The 22,652-nt window shown below is 34.8% G+C and overlaps 1 protein-coding gene across 9 annotated transcripts in view; it reads left to right on the top strand.

Annotated features, from left to right (window-relative positions):
• LOC122629874 overlaps positions 1-22,652 on the top strand; it is a 198,146-nt gene that overhangs the window by 91,547 nt on the left and 83,947 nt on the right. For all 9 annotated transcript variants that reach the window (XR_006327360.1, XM_043813729.1, XM_043813730.1 and 6 more), the window contains one exon: positions 2,773-2,917. Coding sequence is in view for 8 of the 9 variants with exons in the window: in XM_043813729.1 (XP_043669664.1) it covers positions 2,773-2,917 (145 nt within the window). In the remaining variant the exon portion in view is untranslated. The remainder of the gene's footprint in view (positions 1-2,772; positions 2,918-22,652) is intronic.

Below are 22,652 nucleotides of genomic sequence, written 5' to 3'. Positions count from 1 at the left end.
AGAGAGAGAGAGGGAGCAGAAGATAGAAAGATCCCAAGAGAAATTGATCTCCAAGATCTTCCAAGCAGGAATTTTCTTTAAAAGCCAGCCGACTGCTCAACCGGTTCTTTCGGAGAAGAAACAAAAGGGTCGAGATTTCTTCAACTGCGTTCCCTTACGTAGATAGTATATAACCATCCTTTCCTGTTGGTGTGTGTGTGTGTGTGTGTGTGTGTGTGCACGTGTATAGAAAGATAGGTAGGGTGTCCAATTTTATTCTACCATTTTGAATATCTTCTTAGTTTTTGATAATAAAAAAAAGATACTTTGATACGTGTTTAATGAACTCGAAGAAAATCATTTTTGTTTCATTGTATTTCATGAGAAAAGAATATTTCTTTTTTCCTAAATATTATCAAAAACAGGGAAGACACGTTCAATGCAGTAGAGTTAAATCGTATATTCTTTATATAATAGTATATAACATATATACTTATAGATATATGCACACACACACACACACACACATTCACACATATATATAATATATATGTACAGATATCTATACACATCCCCAATGGCGTTGAGTCCTTTCCTCTCTATGAGCTCCCATTGTTCATTTTTCAGAAGGCTCGTTCGTTCGGGCCGCCGAGCCTTTTGAGTGTTTTGAACGATTCACGGATAATTCCCGATGCGCTTCTTTTCATTCTCACAGAAAGAAGACTTTCTCGCTCTTGCCTTCGTCTCTGGTTGGCATGCACACACACACACCCATACACACACACACACACACACACCCCATCCACCATCCCCCATCCCTCGTTCACCGTTCCTCTGACATTTCTTCAGTTCTCTCCTTTCACTCGCTTACCGACATACCTTTATCCCTTTGCAGAGCAAAAGAATTCAATGACCCGAGCTCTATCTATCCCTTTGTCTTTTTCATATTCTTTCATTCTTATTTTACTGCTCCTCTTTCTTTCTTTCTTTTCCTCTTTTTCGCAATAGCTACTTCCGATCGACACGTTTTAATAATTCGTTTTAATTTTATTGAATTATTATATTCTCTGTAAATCGTTGAATAAAATATTCTCTATTATTTCTCCTCTTTCCTCTGTTTTTTCTTTTTCATATTTCAAATAACGCTTTTATTTCTATTCATATTTCGGAGAGTAAAGAGTAAGAAGATAAACGAAATAAAGCCGACTATGTTTTTTTTCAGGTGACTATAATTATTTATTAACCACTGAACCTACAATCTACGTCGCTCGTACGTACGACAATCGGATGCAGTTTTATTGTTTGCTATACACCTTTCATTTCATTCTCTTTCCTCTTTCTCTCTCTCTCTCTCTTTCTTTCTCTCTTTCTCTTTTTCTCTTCTTCTCTCACTAACGCTGGTACAACAATTTTTTTTCTCTACTTTTTACAACGCATTTGGCTTAACGTCCGCCGAAAAAATGTAATCTATTCGTCCTCGGAAAAGGTGCATTAATAAAAAAAACACGCGTGCGCCTTCGTGTTCGTGTTTTCGTTCGTAATCCGATATAGGATTACGGTAACACCGGAGAGCGATCGAAATAGGAACGCTTGTTAATATTCCAAAATTTTGCTGTGAGCGTATTTTTCCATCCGATTAAAAACATTGGTTTATTAATCTATTTCTCTCTGCCTCTTCCTATCTTTCTATCTTTCTCTTTATGCTTTTATCGTCCCATGAAAAAAGATTTCTATTTATACATCAGAGCGGAAGAGAAAATGAAATAAATGTGATCTTGAAATTATACGAATTGGTTTATAATTTTAAATAAAATGCACATATGATTTTATCTTTTCATTATATTGCATGAAACATATTGCATATTCATGTTCGGTACACATTCGTCATGTCCATTAGATGTTTTAAAAATTGTATATATGTATGTAGTATATATATAATATCTAACATTGAAAGTATTAAATATTATTCCACGTAATTATGTCGCTGATGATTTTAAGTACTGTCTACTTTTTTCTATGCGTTGTCTTAAGGACAAAGGGTGATCAAGAGAAATCCAAAGAAACATGTGTATGAATATAATATGAATAAATATAATATTTATATATTTTTATATTATATTAAAATTCATTTATATATATTTCTTTATTTTATTTATGCAGGGTATTTTAAAATTCAATACGTAAACTGTGAAAGATGGTTAGGAAAGCCAGAGCAAACATTTTTAGTGAGACAATATGAGACCGGAAACACTTCGTTGATGAAACGCAACTACGACGCAGGTATTGAATGATAACGAAATAAACCGATTATATTGCTCATACAAGTGCAAACTTGAGAAATGACTAAATGGAAATCATTCTATCTATACAAACTAATGTTGCCAACATAATTATTGGTTGATAACCTTCTAAGCTGACAAGTTGGTCGTTTAACGGGATAACGACACGTCAATGTCCCTATGTTGTCAGATAAAAAATGTTTGCTTTAACGTCCCTAACCACTTCTCATATAGAGTTCTGAAATACCCTGTATACGTATATCTAGAATGCTCAAACGAAAAGTGTTTATCAAGATTATAATGAAATTTAATGATTAATTTTTTTTTTAAAAACATCGAAACAGGCTAATTTTGTTTTTTAGAGGGATAGTCGATAATATATCATAAATTCATCCACTTTGGGCTAACTCGTCAAACCTATATACCTATATATATATATATATATATATATATATATATATATAGGTCAGATTTATATACCTATAATAAATGGATTGAATTTCTTTTTTTATAGAAAAAGAGCAGCATCCAATCGAACCTTTACCAACGTGCACCCATGCCATGAACGAGTGTCTACGAGGGAAGCCGTGTAATCAGGTCTTCGAGAACTTCAAAAACAGCTGTAAAGCGCGAGAGGGCAAGTGCAGAATGGAGAGTCGGTGAGTGATATCGAGCTTGGTGCTTTATATTTACGCTATTCCATCGATTTGAGCCGGCCAACCGAACTAACTAACACTGGCGAACAGCTCATCAACGCAATATTTACTACAGGAAGTTCTTTTAAACGGAATCCCGGACAATAAACGAATGCGGTCAATGAGAATTTAGCCATTGGTTTCACAGCGAATGGTTCTTTGTTTCTTGCAGATCTCTTTTATTTCTATCTTTCGCGATTTTTCTTCTTTTTTTTTTCTTATCTCATGGAACCATGCATCGTTTTCGACTTCTTTATTTTTTTTTCTTCCTTGTCATTGTTCCTTTTCAGATGTATTGTTCGAAGTCTGTGGAAATGATGGCAATGTTTTTCCATTGATTTTTCCTTCCGTTGTTTTTTTCTTTTTTTTTTTTGTTTGTCATAAAATTCTTTGCGAGAAGAAAAATATTAGATAGATAGAGCAAAGTAGTGAGTTTTAAGGGAGAGGAAAGACCGATCTTTGATTTCTTTGAACTTTCTTTGTAAGGATCATTGATGGCATCAACCGACCGACGTCATAGTTTTAACAAGTTGTGAATACCAGTTTACTTGTTTCCTTTATCTTGTTTCTCTCGTAAGAGAATTTCCACGAGCACTTTGTAGTGATTCCATTAAACCGAGATACTTCCTTCTTAATAACGTAACTCACTAAGTTACCGTCAAGTTGAGAGTTTCTAGAAAACTTTAAAAATCGCCTTCGGGTTGTGATGTATACGATAAATGCTCGTGCGTGTTGAACACAACATACCATGGGAGAGAAAGAGAGACAGAGAGGGAGAGATAGAGAGGGAAAGAAAGAGAGAAAGAGAGAGAGAGGGAGAGAGAAAGAGAGCACACCGATAAAAATAATTTTGTAGCGCTCTGACAAAGTCGATACCCAGCGGACATTATGAGAAGAAGGAAGTATAATAACATTATATTCGTTTCATTTTTCTTCGTGGAAAAACTTGAGAACAATACTTTTTTTTCGACAATATGTTGGTTTCTTTGAACGGTATAACTTTCTTTTAAGATATTTTTTTTTATATTCTTTAATAATGAAGATATTTCTATTTAAAAAATCTACCATATGTAATATATAATGCAAGACAAAAGCAATTAAAAAACTGAAAAGGTATATCTAGAGGAGTCTAGATTTAGGAAAAAATGAAAATATTCTCATTGTTTTAAAATATCTTTTTTACAAATTCAATGAATGTAATCTATATATTTTTGGAAGTATGTTTTGTTATACCGGGAAACTGTTTTATGTTTTAGGAAACAATTTGTAATATAAATTGTTTTTTCACCTCATTTGTGCATAATACTTTAGGTATTATAATCCCGGATGAGCTTAATATCACACTCAGCGATGTCGTTAACAACTTTTAATCGTTGACCCTCTATAGATTCATTCGTTAATTATTCAATCCGTATTTGTAATCGTTCTCGTTTTCCCATGCACTAGAATCTTTTATCAGAAATCCGATTAAAATTAAAAATCCTTCATAAAATCTTTTCCAATGTAGGAAAATGAAGTGATCAATTTCTCTGTCACGATATAGTTTTCCATATCCTGGAAAACAATTTTAAATCTTTTATATGAGTTATTTGTAGACTCATTGTTTATTGCCTTCACCACTTGTAATTTTTTCTACTGCTTTGTCAAAAAAGGCTAACGTTGACGTTTCTGGTGCCAGATATTACAAATGGTCGCGAAATTTTTTTATTTCTCCGTGGCTTATCCTTTCGTCAATTTGACGATATGCATACAGTTGTTGCAGAAACTCTAAGTCTTGACGTGGAGCTTCCGCAGCTTGATTGGGGCTCGAATCCACGCTTTTACATACAAACCGACAAGAAAAACGCAAATGTCACGAATTTCAGTTTCATCTTCGTTATTTAAAATAAATTGCTCTTTGAATAAATTTATTTTCGAACACAATATAAAGTTTTGGCCATTCGTCGAGCGTAGTGAAAGGCTCCTGGAGCTCGAAAGGTTATATTGTTTCATGGAGTTCTACTCAGGAAAATAATTATGAGTTTTAAAAACTACTTATAACACTCGTGATTATTGCACTTTCTGTAAAACTGCCGTTGAACATTGGGTAAATCATGGCATCTTGAATTATTCGGAGAACACATTTATTTTCAATTTCGGGTATGAAATTCAATTTATTAATTTTCGGCCAAGCTTCTATATACATTTTTTATACAGTAGAAAATTTGAATCCTACATTTTCTCATAGAATACACTTCGTTAAATAACTTCGTACACCTATATGTGATATCTGCAAGGCAAATATAAAATGTCCCTTTTTAATTTTCATTCAAGAATAGTATCAATTATATCATTACAATTTTGAAATTTGTTTTTACTTTACAATGTACAAAAATGTAGAAATGGAAATACCTAAATATAATATTTTCGTTGTTCGCGAACATATGAAAAATTTTCTTATTGTTAGTCGAAAGTTTTACCATTCGACGAAGCAAATATAACACCAAAGGCAAAATTTTGTTCTCAGAGTAAATTTCTGAGATTTTAGAATAATCATGATTTTTTTGTTTTATACACTACAATGGAGAACAAGGAGTTGTAAAAATAAGCACTCCTTCTCCTCGTCCGATCGATTTCAAAACTTGTACAGATTAATATTTCATTCAGTGGCAGGATTTTAAGAAATTAAACCCGAGAAGAATTTGATGATCAAAATATAAGATACACCTTGATAAACTTATTTATGCGCAAGGAAAATACCATGTTCAAATTATATTTAACTAAACGGAGATCCGTTTCATTTCCGCGATAACGTTGCTTAAGGCCATATTTCTCTCTCTTTCTCCTGATCCTTCTACTACTATTACATTTTGAATGAAAAGCACAGAAATATTAATAAATTAATTAAATCCCTCCAGTATGTTATCGTTACATACCTAATCTTATCTATTTGATAAATAAATGAATTATTTTATAAATTCAATTGAATCGAAGGAAAAAAATAGAAAATAAAGTTGTCGATTCTTAGTGATTTTATTGGACAAACAAAAAGAGAGTTTGATTGTTGTTGAATACAATCGAGATTTTCTTTCAATGTGAAACATCAGGAGTGACGATGCATCCGACGGACTTCCTCTCGTAGAGGACGAAATTTTGAACGTTCCTCGTTCGCTCGAAGCGACTACCGTCAACAGATAGACAGTCAGAACAGTCTGAACCAGACGATTCGCTCTAATTTCTGGTCTGAATTCGGCTTAACTGGCAAGCCCCTCTGCGTGAGCGCGTGTTCGCTCTACCTCTTTCCCGTTTGTCGGGAAAATTCAACGGCTCTAAAACAATCGGGGAAACGTGAAAACTGCATCAAAGTCTCCGGCGTGAAATTCACGCTAATTGTTTCTACGGTCTTTTCCATTCGTTTTTCTTCACAAACCCCATTCTATCTTTTTCTCTCTTCCTTGCTTTTTCCTATAGAGTATAGGAATTATCCTCTCACCGAATTGTTTCAATTTATTTGTTAATTCTTTCTTTTTCCAATAGCGTGCTCGTTAAATGACACAATTCGCCTTTAATTACGACGAACGATGAAATTTAGTTAGTTTCTAATAGTTATTTGTCGCCACATAAAGCCAATATGTTTTGTAAGAAGTGAAAAAGGAAGATTGATTATTGAATTAGCCTAAGGAGAAAAAAATATTTCCGAAATGATAATCAATATTTTCCTTTTTTTCCGGAAATTATAAAAAAAAAACGAAAAGGTATTAAGAAAAGTTTATAAACGGAAGAAAATTGAATATTCAGTCATTTATATGATTAAATAAAGAATACATTGCTCTTCGGTACGAAATTTAAACGATGTTCAGAATACATCAATTGAAAATCTATGTACCATACTAGTAAAGATGTACTAAATACATCAGTTAAAAATCTATATACTATATTAGTAAAGATGTACTATCTAATATTAACAAGAGAAAATCTTATTCTTGAAATTACATGAAATATTAAAAGAGACTTTGACGATCTTTACATTTTCTATGTAACACATGTATGTACGAGGATACGTATATATGTATATATTCGTACATCGTTGATGAGTCTAAAGGTTCCATATAAATTTAGAGAAAATAGGACGAATGTATTCCGCATAAAATTTTCACCGGAACGAGTAGCGTTGATCTCATTATTTTATTACTTCGTACTTTAGTTCGTTAATTCTATGTTCATGGTAAAGGAAAGTCATGAAATAGAGAAAGAAAGTTAAACGATCGAAACTGTCTCTCTGATTTTCCCATTTTACTCTCTCGGACTTCGCGGTTCTTTTCTTGACTATACTTTTTCCTCGGTAAACCTGTCTTCTTCTCGTTCTTCGTGTCGATTTCATTGCAACAATACGGGTTTGAAACGGGTTTTCTTTTCGTTTTCTTTGCCGATTTCATGAGATTAAAAATACAGAAATTGTCGACGTAAGAACATCGAAGAAACGAAGTTAAACGATTGGAAAAGTTAGATTGTTGTAGAATCATTGCAAAAGGAAACTCTCGAGTTTACTTTCTTGATATTTCTCTTGCTCGTTTAAAAAGTACGTTTATAATTCCATACGATCGCAACATTTTTATGCTTTTTTCTTTCTTTTGACGTTTAATTTCAAAAATTCCTTAATGATACATGTTTTACCGGACGTTTAAAGTCACATTATGTCGTATTAGCTTAATGAGGAGCACTTAAAAACGATAATAATTTTTTATTAATGATACTTTTCTCCGTTATTGCACCGTATTTCACAAACGTTTATTTCAGTGATGCGAGAAGTCCTTCAATTTTATACGAGTTTACTCTCCCTCTTGTAGTTGGAATCCTCGCTTCGGTCGTGTATCGTTCTTGAATTCTCGTTTAACGTTTAATCTGCCAAAGAAATGTTTATTCACGGAAGAGATGGTAAAAGGAATACAAAAAGAAAAAAAAAGATAGATTGAGAAAGAGCCAGAGAAAAAAGACAAAACGAGATGGAGAGTAATAGGCGTCGTCGATTTAAAAGACTACTGCATTTTTTTTAACTAGTCTCGGTTTGCTTGTTGGCACAAAATGCAATATTTGCGTGACAAAAGCAATGAGAATTATCAAGAATAAGCATAAGTATAAGCGCTTATGTCGAGTTACATACATACCTACATAGATATACCTATACTTACAGAAGTTAGAAGGGAGATAAAAAGATGCGATTCGGTTTATGGCAAATTGGAACCGTGAATGGAAAATGGAATGAATAGCCGAGCTCAGAAGTGGCCAAACGATTCCAACGGAGAGAGCCTCGAATCGTTCCGATTCGTTCTTTTTCAACAAATTCACAGAGTTCTCCAGCTCTCCGAATAGAAAGGGAAAAACGTGCCTGCCGAGCAACGCGAATGCCTTCGCGCTTCCTTTCTATTCCTTGCATCTTTTCTCGCTCTTCTCTTCTTCCCCTCCAGCACCGTACCTCAGCCGTCGTTCCTTTTTTCTTTCCCTTGGTTATCCATCTTCCCTGTTACAACTGTATCTCTTTCGCGAACGTTATCTCGCGTTTCCATACTACGTTTATTCTGTTTTTTTTTCTCTATCTTTTTTCTCTTTCCTTTTTCCTTCTTTTCCTCTTTTTCTTTTTTCTCCCCCTCGTACACTCGTTTTCCTCTCGTTGTTTCCCTCCTCTTCTATGTCTCCCACTTTTTCTCCATCTCTCGCGTTCGCACTCATATTTTTCTCAAACTTTCGGCCTCGGCGAAGAGCTATTTTTCACTTTCCGTCGAGGATAGTGGACGAGGTTGGATGCGTCAGCCAGCCACCCTCCCGTCGAGAGTTTCATATTTATAAAAGAGTTAATATTTATTCAACCCTCGTGGATAGCTTTTTACTCATTCACTGTCCCTTCTTCCGCTTATTCCACTCTTTTCCATTTTACCACAGCAGCCGGCTGCCGCCTATCCTCTGCGAAACGTTATACGCAAGCTTTGCTTTTTTATAATTTTTATCAGAAAATGTTATAGTTCGGGTGGAAAATTCGCACGAGCCGAATAATTCTCGTAAAATTCGTGTAAATTTTCTGTATCTGTATGCGTGTACGCGCGCACTAGTAATACATTCCCTATAATATGAAATTGAGTAGAAGCTTGCTCATTTTTTGTAAAGGTAAAAAACCTTATTAATTTTTTATTATTTTCGTTCGTAGTTTTTACGGCGTTACGTAATCATTGAAAAATTTTCATTTTTTTTTTATTTTTACAGCGAAATAATTTAAATCACGGATTGAGTTAAGACAGGATCCATATTACTCGAGTATGTTTTCTATTTTTTCTTTTCTTTTCTCTCTTTTTTCTTTCTTTTTTATAAAAATCTGCATCAACAACAACGATTGCTAGTTTTGCTTTATATTTTATTAATCAATTTATTTTATCAAATGTAGAGAGAGAAAATTTTTTTCATGGACATGTTTTATGATTGGCACGGCAGGGACAAGAGGATTAGAGTTAGATCAAAGTGGATGAAATCCGATGTCAAGACGATTTCGTTTTCTATGCTCCGCTATTTCCAAGTGGTATCACCGAACATCGATCGACGATTGTTTCAATCGGCTTTAGCCACTGGCACTTTGTATTCCGCCATTTTCCATTCCCTCTTTCTCTCACTCTCCGTCTCTGTCTGTCTCTGTCTCTCTCTCTCTCTCTCTCTCTCTTTCCCTCTTTTTATTGGAGAGCGAAGTCTCCAGCTCTCACTCTCCTTGCGCTCACTCTCCTTATCTTTTACCCTTCTTTTGAGCGTATAACACATCCATACATATGTACGGACGTACACTCACACATAGATCGTTTTACCTAGATACAACTTGACTCGACTTCCGTTTAGTAGTGATACGAGTTCTCGAAAGTGTTTGAAGCGGGAGAGACGTCGAATTTCCATAGATAGGAACAAGAGAAGCATTCGATTCGAAGTACGAACGTCACTATAGTATTTGAATTTACTCTCGAAATTTATATGTCACTTAAATATATTACAATATATATGTATACAATATTCAAAGTATATAAGTATATAATATTCATAGGTAATATGTTGCATTTATTGGAAATGTTATTGGGAAAGATTGTTAATGGAATTCACAAATGTATATTATTCATTTCGAAAAAAGTTATTCAACTTGAAACACGGTCCGAATATTTACTATATCTATTTGTCTATGAATATTTCATCGTTTTGAATTTATTCCAAAGGGGAAAATAACTTCGACCAAAAAGGGAAGATCAAAATGATAATTGAGAGAAAAAGAAATGGAGAAGGAAAAAGTAAGATATTAGGAGTTTCGCGGTGAAGACGATTGCGACCGAGTCGTTCGTTCTAGTTCGACGGTCGTACTCTTGGGAATACATGCCTTTGGAGAAATTACTTTGATCCAATGCCGCGGCTTTCTTTTGTCTGCTACGAACAAAGTCTTTTGGTTGCCCTCCGGGGGAGATTCGGCAGCAATTTCACGTAGTCGCAACTCGCAGAAAACGAGAGACTGTTTTCGATCCAGGACTGGTTGACTTGGTTGGTTAGTTTACCAAAGCGGAGCTAGTTCGCTTTCCTCATGATGAGAGAAAGGTGGTGAGTCAGACAGGTGCGGGGAACGATGGAGGGAGCCAATCCGTCATTTCCGGTAATGTCAGACCTCGTTAATGGTCTATCGAGAGTGTTTCGATCTTCATATCTACTTCATTTACGTTTCGAAACGATTCCATGCGGAACCTTTCTCGAAAAGCGATACCATTTGTAATTTGGTTGTTGTTTCAATTATTCTTGGATTTGATAATGATTTTGCCGATCATTTCTCTTATTTTACTATTGCAATTTCATTAATATTTATAGAGGAAGTCATTATATATATTTCCTATTATTTAAACGTTCCTACGAATATATATTTTCAATCAATCTAATCGAAAATTAATGAGTTCACGAAAGTAGAAGTTTCAAAATTTGTAGCTGCCATTAGAATCCATTGAAGCTTAATAATTAAGTTACTAAAGATAAAAATAAATCATTTGTATTCGTACATTCGAAGACAATCTACCGATTCCATTGTCAATTCTTTTACCACGAGCCATCACGTCGACGTATTTGTTATTATGGTCGCCTTTCAATCCCCTTTGGGTTACGTGACAGTCCTAATTAACTGCGTACACAGTTACGACATTTCGTAGCTCGTGAATATTTATATTCATCTCAATATCTTTCTCGACTGTCTCACGATGAAATGATCTAATATTTAAAGAGTCTAAGTCTTAAATATAGGTTTAAATATGATATGGTATAAATTATTAGAAATATTTGCACTTTTACCTTTCCAAAATGACCTTTAGCGTTTAATAATAGCAATTATGCCATGATCCGAAAAAAAATTGTTTTACGAGCTAAGAAAAAATTATCTATTCTATTTTTGACGATTACAAAGAAACAGAATATGCTTTTCTTTTTATTTCTATTCGTGTATCTTCATAATTATGTGTCCTACTTTCTCTTAATACGTTTTAATTAACGTTGTGAGAGCATTATCTTACTCCTTGTCTCCCTTTATCTTTCACAATTTTAGCTGGCTATCTTTCATTTCCAGTGTACCAGTTTAGTACAAAGTCTCAGTTTAGTCTCTCACTATTTTCCTTCTTGCCTGCAAAGAGGTATGCCTTTTCCAGTAGGAGTTATATCATGTTCGCGACAGTTTAAAGATAACTTATACCTTTTTAATTTTCCCTCTCTCCCTCTCTCTCTCTCTCTCTCTCTCTCTCTCCTCCTCCATCTTAGTATAACTCTTGATCTTTTAGAAAGCTGTCAAAAAAACTTCACGAACTTGCCCTTAGCTATAATGCTTGGTTCGTATGTCTATCAAACAAATTTTTTGACAACATATATTTTTAATAAAAATATACGATATAGTATTACTCGTGGCATATTTATTTTATAAATAAATAAGAAAGAAAAGACGAGGTCATCGTAAAGCAGATTAATTCTGTGAAGAAATTACTTTTTTCTTCATCTTTCTCTCTCTCTCTCTCTTTCTTTCTCTTTCTCTCTCTTTCTCTCTCTTTCTATCTCTCAATCTCTTTTCCTTTCATTGACACGTGAATTCCTTTTGAAGTTCCAACTGTCAAGATGCCGTAAAACAGGCCGTTCACAGAGTAGGTTTGTCTTCGTCAAGACGAGCCAAAGGAGTGAGAAAGCTTTTTAAAAAGTACGTCCTTTTCTTTCGGCCATCGTCCTCTTCTTCTTCTTCTTCACCGTCTTTTAGAACGATCGTCGAGAGAAGATGTTGTATCGCTTTTTGAAAAATGGACTGGTTGCGAGCTAGATATGAAGAAGAAGCGAATGTAACGCACTACTGCAATGGATACGATCGATCGTATATCTCAAGGTGATATAATATAGTATAGTATAGTATAGTATAGTATAGTATATATCATATATTTTTACTACCTAAATCATAAAGAAGATGGTTTTCGTTTAACGTAGGTGTCATCTTTCGAAATACCTTCTACTTTTGTGACGGATCTTAACGCAAATTTCAGTTGCACTCGCTATAAAATAGCTTGGATCGAGTTAAATTAGAGATTGGAAAGTTTTTGGGCGAAATTCCAAGTTCCATCGAAAGTGTTCGCAAGGCTAGTAAAAGTATTAATATATTCCTCTATGCTCCGTCGCATGATTCAACATGGTTCATTTCAGTTGGAAAGACTGTCAGGTATGATCTATTCACGTGCATCGTTATTTCCGCAAGGGAGATGATTTTGAGAAGACACGATCGCGTGGATAGGAGAAAGAAAGAGAAAGAGAGAGAAAGAGAGAGAAAGAAAGAGAGAGAGAGAGAGAGAGAGAGAGAGAGAGAGAGAGAGAGATAAAGATCTTTTCCTCGGCTGATATTCCTCTTGCACAGTTTCAGAGTGCTCGTATCCTTTAATGATACTTGCAAGGAAGTCGTACGAAATCGAGGGCTGAAACTGGGCGGCTCGTGCACCCGCGGGATCCAAAGTTTCCTGTAACACGTAAGTGGGTAGTTAAGCCTGCTGCCTGATACCCTTCTCCACCCTTTACTCTCTCCTTCCTTCTTCTCGGCTTGAATGCAACTCATCGAACTAATTAATATCAATTTTCTTAATCTCTTACTCAGTGAGCATAGTCTCTCGTGGATCGAGTTACAAAAAATTTCGTATTATGATAACTTTTAATGATATTTTTCAAGTTTATTTTGTTTTAAAACAATTCGGTTAATCATATAGGATTTTGATACAGAATATGTAAAGATATTCTGTTGAAAATGATAATAAACATTATTTGTTATGTATAAAGCAGTTTGAATCAATTGCAAATATACAAAGTTGATTTTTATCAAGTCAAGTGTTTGTCGTAAATCTTTTCTTTTTTATTATTTCTGTTATTTAACGTCGAATCAAATGCTTGTGTGAGTTTTTGGCGACAGGTCAAACCTTATTGCGTGTCTAATACGTGTTTTGGCCAATCCTTAGGACTTGCTGACTCACTTACGGCTTCAAGACATTGTGTACTCGTGGGACGGCGGTCTTTACTTGGCACATTAATTAAGTTAACGGGATCATTAATCGGAGCTTCTCGACTACTCGGAACTTCCAACGGAATTCATGCGGATTCGTATAAATCGTATAAACTGCGTGAGGTAAAACGAGCTCTAGCGGTTAACTTTGTTACGAGATCTACTATGGATGCTGTGGAACTATGTATGTATGTATATATGCCTGTACTTCGAAATACGTTTTACTTATACGAATAACACTTGAATAGGCTAATTAGATCGAAAACGTATGAATGTATGAAGAAGGTGCTACTTGGACAAACGAGTTCTATTTATTTTTTTTTTCTTTCTTTTCTTTATAAACTTTAATACGATTTAATGAATTTTAAATTCAATAGAGAGAAAATAAAACTTTACGAATACGACCGAAGAATAAAAGTTATCGTGTCCTTTCTCGTGGAGGAAAAAAAAACAGGAAAAGGAGATCGCGTGTAAATAGTTTTGTATAATTTTTCTTTAATTGTGCGGAGATCGATTGACTTTCTCCTTTTTTCTTTTCCCTTCTCCTTCTCCACTTCTTTAGAGCACCGATTCCTTCGAGGTCTTTCATTCTCTCACTTCAATCTCATTTCGTTGAGCCTTTTTTTAATCGTATTACGACGGCTCTATCCATCTCTAGCTTCCTCGACTTTCGAGCTACCTGGATTTTCACCCGGAGAAAGAGGAATTGCCTTTTCTTTCTTCCACCTCGACTCCATCTTTATTAGTAGTTTTTCTATCGCAGCAGGACATCGAGAAAGATCTAACTAGAGTTTCTTCGAATTAAGAAAGAGGAAGAGAAGAAGCAAGAGAGAGAAATAGAGAGAAAGAGAGAGAGAGAGAGAGAGAGAGAGAGAGAGAGAGAGAGAGAGAGAAAGATATTGGGCACCATTCTCTTCGTTTTCTCATTGCATTAGGCTGTTCAATTAGTGAAATTAAAAACTTTTCGATCGAACAGTCATGTAACGAGTCCAATATCGAAGCTCGTCCTAAGCTACCACGAAGCCTCTTGTAGACGTGGAGTCCTTCAATCATCCATTTTATCTATATCGATACTACCCAGCTATATCGATAAATGTACCTCGCTTACGTCTATCTAGGACTTCTCTCTTTATGCATCGTTGCATGTTTCGATATTAAAGTTCAGCGAACTTTCTTGTTAAGAACATTGCTAGCTAGTTATATTCGACTTCGATTTGCTGCTTTGTAGATTCTATCATGCTTTACGTTAATAACTGTTACGTTATTTATCATTTAGAGAAATCAATGATAGCGTTAAAAATAGCATTCGAACTATCGGAAATTACTATGTTGGAGGATAAAATTATGAAATTCTTGAAAAACAGGACGTCGAAGATATCTTCGGTAGTCTGAATTATAGTAGTCAATAGATCTAATCTATTATTCCCTATACATTAGACATAATTTTTGAGAAAAGGTCGATCGATCGTGTTAGGAGAAAAGCGCGTAGCTTTCTCTCTTTTATTACTAAAGCGCTCATAAGCGGATACTAAAAATCGAGCGAGGTAAAGTCGAGGGGAGACTAATTTACTTCGAGGAAAAAAAATATTATATCATAGGGCTGTGTAATCTCGTTACACGCATGCAGAGGAGTACCTAACTTTTTTCCTGGTGCTGTTTATCAACCACGATTATTATTATACTCTCTTCTGAAAGAACCCTAACCAACGGTGTTAATATTATTTTTGGCATCACTATTACTATTATTAATAATATTATCGTTAATATTATTATTATGTTATTATTATTATGATTATGCAATAATTATATCACTACGTGTGTTCATGAAGCGGATAGAAATGAAAGTACTTGAATAATAGTTAAAGATTTTAAACCGGTGAAAGCTAATATGTAATAAGGACGTCCAATTATAATATTAGCATTTACTTTGATTCCGTGGATACAACGTAAGGTTTCGATGGCATGTCAGACGGACGACCTACTAGAAGGGGTTGAAAACGCTTCACCACCCTGCTTGGCACTCGCGCTTCCTCAACTTCGTTAGCCTGGGTGAACATTAATGACCCACGAGAATACATTCAACCCTCCAGTAGAGACTACCTTTCTCTGTCCTCTCTGTCCTCTTCCTCCTTGTTTCTTCTTGTATTCTTTTTATCAAGCCTTGCGCGTTTGCCTTGGTCATTGACCTTTAGAAAAAAGAGAAAAAGAGAGAAAGAAAGGGAGAGAGAGAGAGAGAGAGAGAGAGAGAGAGAGAGAGAGAGACAAAGATAGAGAACAATGAATATCAAAAGTCTCTGTCATTCCCATTTCTTCCACTTTTTCCGAATATTTGTTCAAGATCACCGTGTATCTCGAATTCGAGTATTACACGTATCTTCAATCCGATTTTTAATATCCCGGTAAATGTTTGCGTATAATAATGGAGAAAATAATAGGGTGCTAGCGTCTTCTTGTAACACCTAGGCGAAATAGCTTGGTAACGAGATTTGCTCGGGTAAAATTTGTTCTACATTTTTTGAGGTCGCCGTGAGGTCGCATCGACGAGATTCTTTATTTTTCTTTTTTCCTTTTTTTTCTGTTTTTCTTTTTCTTCTTTTTTTCTTTTTTTCTTTTTTTCTTTTTTTTCTCCTTTTTTTAAAGTTAGTTATATCATTCCTATAGAAAGGTATAAGAAGAGTTCCTTTTAAATGTGTTTGTTAAGCGAGATTAAGAGTTCGTTGTGGAGAAAGTCTTCAAACTTTCAACACGACGTATCGTCTCAAGGTGTTAATCGATTTTGTCCTAGTTTACTCCTAGGAATACGAACGTTAAGAGTTGCTGGGAATAAGTCCGAAAGCGGGCATGTAATATTATTCCGTGGTTCACCGTCCTGCCGTCCTTAATTCGTGCGTCTTTGGGTCGAGACTTTCATTTAAATTCTCTATTGTGACCTCAACACTGCTTTACTTTGGTGCACTGCGACGCTGGAATTTATAGCATTATGAATAAGGGTCTGGCATGAACGTGGGAATATATTGGGGGATTTTTTTTCTTCTTAAAGCTCGTTTTCTCCAACTTTTATTTCTCCATACGTAAGTTCAACGAATTATTGTATTAATTAAAATGCGAAATATCGCAGCAAGAAATGTTAGTTGTTAGTTCGTTTATTTCAAGAGTGGATTTAATCGATTAGAAAATATTCTACTTGCGTAAACGTAGATGTTCATCTCGGACGTATTCTCTGAAATGTAAAATTGCGTAAAATATTGCAGCGAAGAATAATTTCGCGAATGACAAACGCGTATAATGTAAATGAACGAATGGAAATAAATACTAATATACGAGAATATAAACGACATTTATTCGCTTTGACGAAATGGATTTATCCAGATCGATTTATTTTAAACTCTAGAGTCGATAAGGAAAGATATATATATATATATATATATATATATATATATATATATATATATTCGTCGAAACGAATACATTTTCCCTGCCCGTACGATGTGTCGAATGGCAGAGATGACAAGATATCAAACGGCATTGCGGAAACTACGCGTAGCGTTGTAACATTTTCGGGTAACTATACGATCAGAAAGGTATGCATAGAAATACGAGGGTAGCTATGTAGCGAACATTTCGTTCGAAACAACGTTTAGCTATTGTCAGTACAAAATAGATAGGTGTATCTTTCAAACCATATATTTGTATATGTATATTACAAGATGAATACATAATTTAACACTATCAATTTCACGAACAGTTTATGTATGTATATATACAGCATGCCCAGTTTATATGTATACACGTGATAATTTTCCCAAGTATTAAAAATGCAAAAAATGTTTTGTATGGTGTCAAGGGAGACACATCGTAATGATAATTATTTAATTTGCAATGACTATGGTGAGCCTTATGAAAGTCACGTTTACATTTTTAAATAGAACTCTGTATTCTTTATTACATATTATCATAGCTGACATTAAACTGTTTTCGTGTATACTATATACATATGTATTTTCTATAGCCCGTTGTTCAGTTATTAAGTTTCAAATTTGATATGTACCCAGTAATCCGATGTACCGTGGAAATAGTTCACTCGAATTTTATATGATACTAGACGAAAAACAATTAAATTGAACCATATCGATAAAAAATAATTCCTTCTACTTGACATCATACAACATTCGTTTAAAACATTTTGTTACATGTTTAATATTTAAACAAATAATCGTGAATATACGTATAAATCTGATATACTGTGTATATATGTTTGCTTGATTTATAAAAGTATTTTAATATATAAATGTGTAATATAAATATAAAATTTTTCTAATGAAATATTTCAGTTGTGAATTTATTAAATTTATAAAGGGATGAAAGTGACTACATCTTAGTACAGATCATAAGCAATAGTTAATAGCGTTATTTGATCTTCCAATAGCGTTTAGAGCTTGACCATCTGACGTCAATCAAGCTTCTCGTTATCCTTCGAAGGGATACATCCTTACGTATACATAACGGTACATACTCTGATCTCCAGCAGGAGTTAGTAATACGATCGATATTCAGAAACATGATTGTATTAATAGCATACGGGACTATAGATCGCTACTACTTCCTTAATTAAACCACATTCGAAATCTTCAAGGGATTATAAGAATATAATCTTTTGAATAAATTCAAAAGATTATTATATACTTTAGAGTTCAGATAATTAATTTTAAACACGTTCGTTGACAATAATTTTTCATTGAATGAATAAATAAAAAAATATAAAATATGCAATTCGAGCAATTTCGTTAACGATAGCGATAAAATGGTGACTCTTAATCAAATAAATATTTAGCATTACTGTTATCCAGAATAGTCCGAAGATTTTCAGGAAAGATTTTACGGCATTCATTCGCGGTGTCTGTATATACATTCTATGGAGTCTCACACGTTAATTGAGAGGATGGTAGATGTGCGAGGAATACTTTCCACACGAGAATTTCCCGTTCTCACCTAACAAAGTTCCAAAGCGTTCGTAGAATTTCAACTAGGTTCTCGCTAGTCGCGGATGCGAGTCTCGCGATCGTTTTCTGCTTACAAATCGCAAAACGATTCCTTCTTTTTCCATCTCTTTTCTTTTCATTATTTCCTCTTCTCATCTTTTCTATGTCGAAAATGTATTCCATGATGTCAAAATGTATTTCAGTTTACAGCATATTCCATGTTTATTCCATTCTATGTTCATCGAGTACCCCATAACTTTCTATTAACATGATAATTATTACTAGAAATAATATATTGTTAAACCGTGTCTTAATTGGTAATCGAATATTACGCCGAAAATTTGAAAATCATACAAATTTTAAAAACATATATATAGATACTCTATCACAGGAGAATGTTTCGATAGAGAGAAGACGATTGATGACTAAATTATTAGATAATAAGTTTTTAAATGTTAACAAGTAAGTATGCTTTTTTCATTTCTAGTTATAATTGTTTCCTTCGCAGTAAACGATATTAGATTCGTATAAGTGAATTAATCGATAGTACTTTTTCTTAAACTATTTGATAATATTTCTATTAAAGTTAATACATATTCGACATCGCTGATGGAAGAGTTTATTAAAATTGCTTGTCTGAAAAAGGCAGAGCGTGGTTGCATGCATAAATGAAAAATAAGATATCGAGGGTAGCGATAGCTTATTAAAATCAGGGTTGGATCGATTCTGAGAACGTTGGAAGATCGACTATCGATTCTCAATTACGCCTTAATGGCCATCTGCAACACCCGTATCAGTCATGTGTATCGCACCACTAAGTCCAGAACGGATCATCTCTCGAGGAGCAAATGGGCCGCAAGGATGAAACCGTGGAAGGAAGATGGCGAGGACCTCTCGACCCTAGTCGTTCTTCTGCTATACATACGATTCCCTGAGAAAAGCTCTTGGGAACGTTTCAAAAATTTGATTTCGAGCTATTTTAAAAGCTCGCTGAGTTGACAAAAAAGACCGTGCAGAAAAGTAAAAAGAAATCATTGGACATTTTGCAAATCATATTGGAGATATCAAGTTGCAAATATATATGTATTAAAACTAGTAGTAATAAGACACTTTTATAATACTCGAGTATTTGAAAATACAAACAATTTGGCGATCGAAGATTCGGCGATCGAAATGTATTGAATTATTCGAATGATTTTACTTTTATTTATTATTTAAAGTCTATTTCGTATAAAGATTTTTTTTTTCCTTTCATAGAGATACGTGGAAGGTTCGTTCCGCGAGTGAATTGGCATTCAGTTAATAGCGGCTTTTCTCGATGTCTGCAGACAAATCATTGTACGCTTTCTTCAACTTCCAAGAAACGAATTTTCCGCCCGCCGGCACGTGGGATTGAAATATGGTCGGGAGGATTCGTATCCCTCGGATCGTGGGAACCTCGTCTACTCGAGAAAAGAAGAACGAGGAAATTTTCGTCCGATCGAGTTCGACCGGAGTTTATACCGGAAAACTCTGCCGATTCTATAGGATTTCCGAGTAACCCCTTTTCTCTACCCCTCGCTCTCCTTCGATAAAGCAGATATACCTATATATGTATTTCGCGTCCTTTCGTTTATACCGGAAATTTCGTTGCGTAAGATCCAGGAAAAGCTTGCTTCTTATTCGTTTGCTTCGACAAATCTGAAAATTTTAACAAACCCGGAAGAAGGATCTTCGATTTCCGATCGGTTATTGACCCTTTTCGAATCATTTTTCGACTATTTGCACTTTTCACTTACCACTGGCGACTAAGTAAGGGTGAAATATAAAAATAATATCATAAATCAACTTACGTAAAAGACTATTACAGTGCAAAGGCGTTAAACGTAGTTTATATTAGAGCACAGATATTAGCTTTCTTTAAAGATTTGTTTCACTTTTGTTTCCTCTCGTACTACTTAACTCTTTTCGTGATTGTTTCACGTACCTAGGTCGGATGAAGTGAGGAACGAAGAAAAATAGAGGCAAAAAAGCAGGTCGGTCATTTTTGTACGGGCTTTCATTCAACGAGAAATTGGGGCAAGCGCTTTAAAGTTCATTGAAAAGCCTGCGTGGAGAATCTGGCAGGAGGTAAAGAATCTTGACAAGGCGAATTTAGAAAGCTCCTTCTTTGGCCCTGAAAGAACACGAGTAGTCGCTTTCTATCGCTCAAGTATTTATACTCTGGTCCAGCTCAAACTTTTTTCCCACTCTTCTCATTTCCTTTTCACGTATCCTGCGAATTTTTCATAAACATTTAGGCCGTTTTCCTACGAGTTGCTGCAGATATTATAAAAAATGTAATTATCAATGAATCAAAGAGAAATATTAACTATCGAGAGAGTCATAGTAAATATATTCTTTGATAGATACGAGTTATGTTTATATTAACATAAGTTACGATATGTGTATAATAGTATTCGTACATTCATTTATTATTATCTGCTTTCACACGAACGTTTATGATAGGTCAGAATTCGTACCGCATATAAAGACACATTGCAATCAATATTTACATACGTTCATATTAATAGTAAGATGAATTACAAAATCACGTACTATGTGTTATTGTTCGCTTGAAAACAGATTACGCATCTGTGCGTATGGTCAAGGATCAATTATTATTTTTGATAAATGATTAAACAGTATCGCAGAGTATTTGTTTATGTTGATGACACACAAAATCATTATAAAAATAAAATGTCATAAATGATCGTGTTTGAATCGGCCTTATTTTCTTCTATTGAGATTTTGCTTGTAACAATTTGTTCTTTGAAAAAGTAATATTTACGATATTATTTTGGAAGATTACGCTAATTGGAATTCCGAATCATGCGTTACATACCTTGGTTTTACGCATTTACGTGCGGTTTAATTACAGTCGCTTCTTTCTTTTCAAGGTAGATCTACCTCGACATCTGCGGCACGGTTTCGTTTCGCTCCAAATATTCGGGGTATTATCCTGCGAAATTTCATGGATGAAGGATAATACACGCAACCTAGCGTAGCTCGCGTTTACCATGTCAAATCGTTTAGCATTTTTTCACACTTTTAAAAGATTTAGCTGCTAGAAAAAATATAGAAACGCCTTATTGTGCGAAGAAACGCAATATTTGTACATGTACAGAATGTCCCATTTAAACTTCAACACGTAATTATTTTTCTTGGATTAAGTTTTGATTTGTGGAACAATTAATAACAACGATGATTTCGAAAATACTTTGTTTGCATTTCTACTTTTTTCCAAGCCATGATTTTTTCGTTCAGTCATGTCACGCTAAAAAAATGGTACCCTCCTTCAATTTGCTTTTTTATGAGCTATCATAGAAAGATAACGAATGTATATTGCCACGTTTAAAAAAGAAACACCGGCAATCTTGATATCTAAAAATAATGATCTTGAAAAAAATCTCCATATCATTATATTTCACCGTTTGAACGTGGAAATTTGTTCTGCAACAATTTTTCATACCGCATCAATTGAACGGAAATATTGAGGTCAAAATACGATATACGATATGTCATTTGCATCATTGGGAATTGTTTAATAAGGAAGAAGAAAGTCAAAAGAAAAGGAGGAAGCAATGAAGTCGCAGCATAAGTTAAAATAAAATTTCTTTTTTGTTCTTTTTTTTAGCGAGCTTAACGTTTGGAAAGACACGATGTCGTCGTGGGGTTGGAAAGGTTAAGTAAAACCACTTAGGGCGTGGACGTTGACGTGGCTAGAAGAAAAATATTGTGGCGAACGCCACAGAAAGAGGAAGGAGAGTAAAGGATGCAACGAATAGGTGGCGTGTCTTCTTGTAGCTCGTGCTGCGAGGAAAAGGGAAGAGAATGTAAAAGGTTGGGGATGAGACAAGGTAGGGGAAGGCTCGGAAAGGGAGGACAAAATTTACCACCTGCAGCTGGACAAGCGGACACGTAATTAAGCCGAGCAGATAAACACGCAATTACCCCAGCGACGACGGGAACGAGGACTCCAGTCAGGGTGGTTGGAGTTGGTCGAACTCGTTCGTCGCGTGGGAGCTCGTTTCCCGTTGCAGTTTGTGCTAATGTTACCAGCTCAGCGTTGCAAGTGAAACGGACGAATCCTAAAGAAAAAATGAATCTACTTCAGGACATCGTCTGGTTCTGTACTCTTTTTATTACCCTTATTTTTGAA

This window comes from Vespula pensylvanica, chromosome 6 (genome assembly GCF_014466175.1).
Source record: "Vespula pensylvanica isolate Volc-1 chromosome 6, ASM1446617v1, whole genome shotgun sequence".
In the NCBI taxonomy this organism is placed as follows: Eukaryota; Metazoa; Arthropoda; class Insecta; order Hymenoptera; family Vespidae; genus Vespula; species Vespula pensylvanica.
The sequence above is the reverse complement of the archived record's forward strand: the minus strand, read 5'-3'. Positions and strand labels throughout refer to the sequence as shown.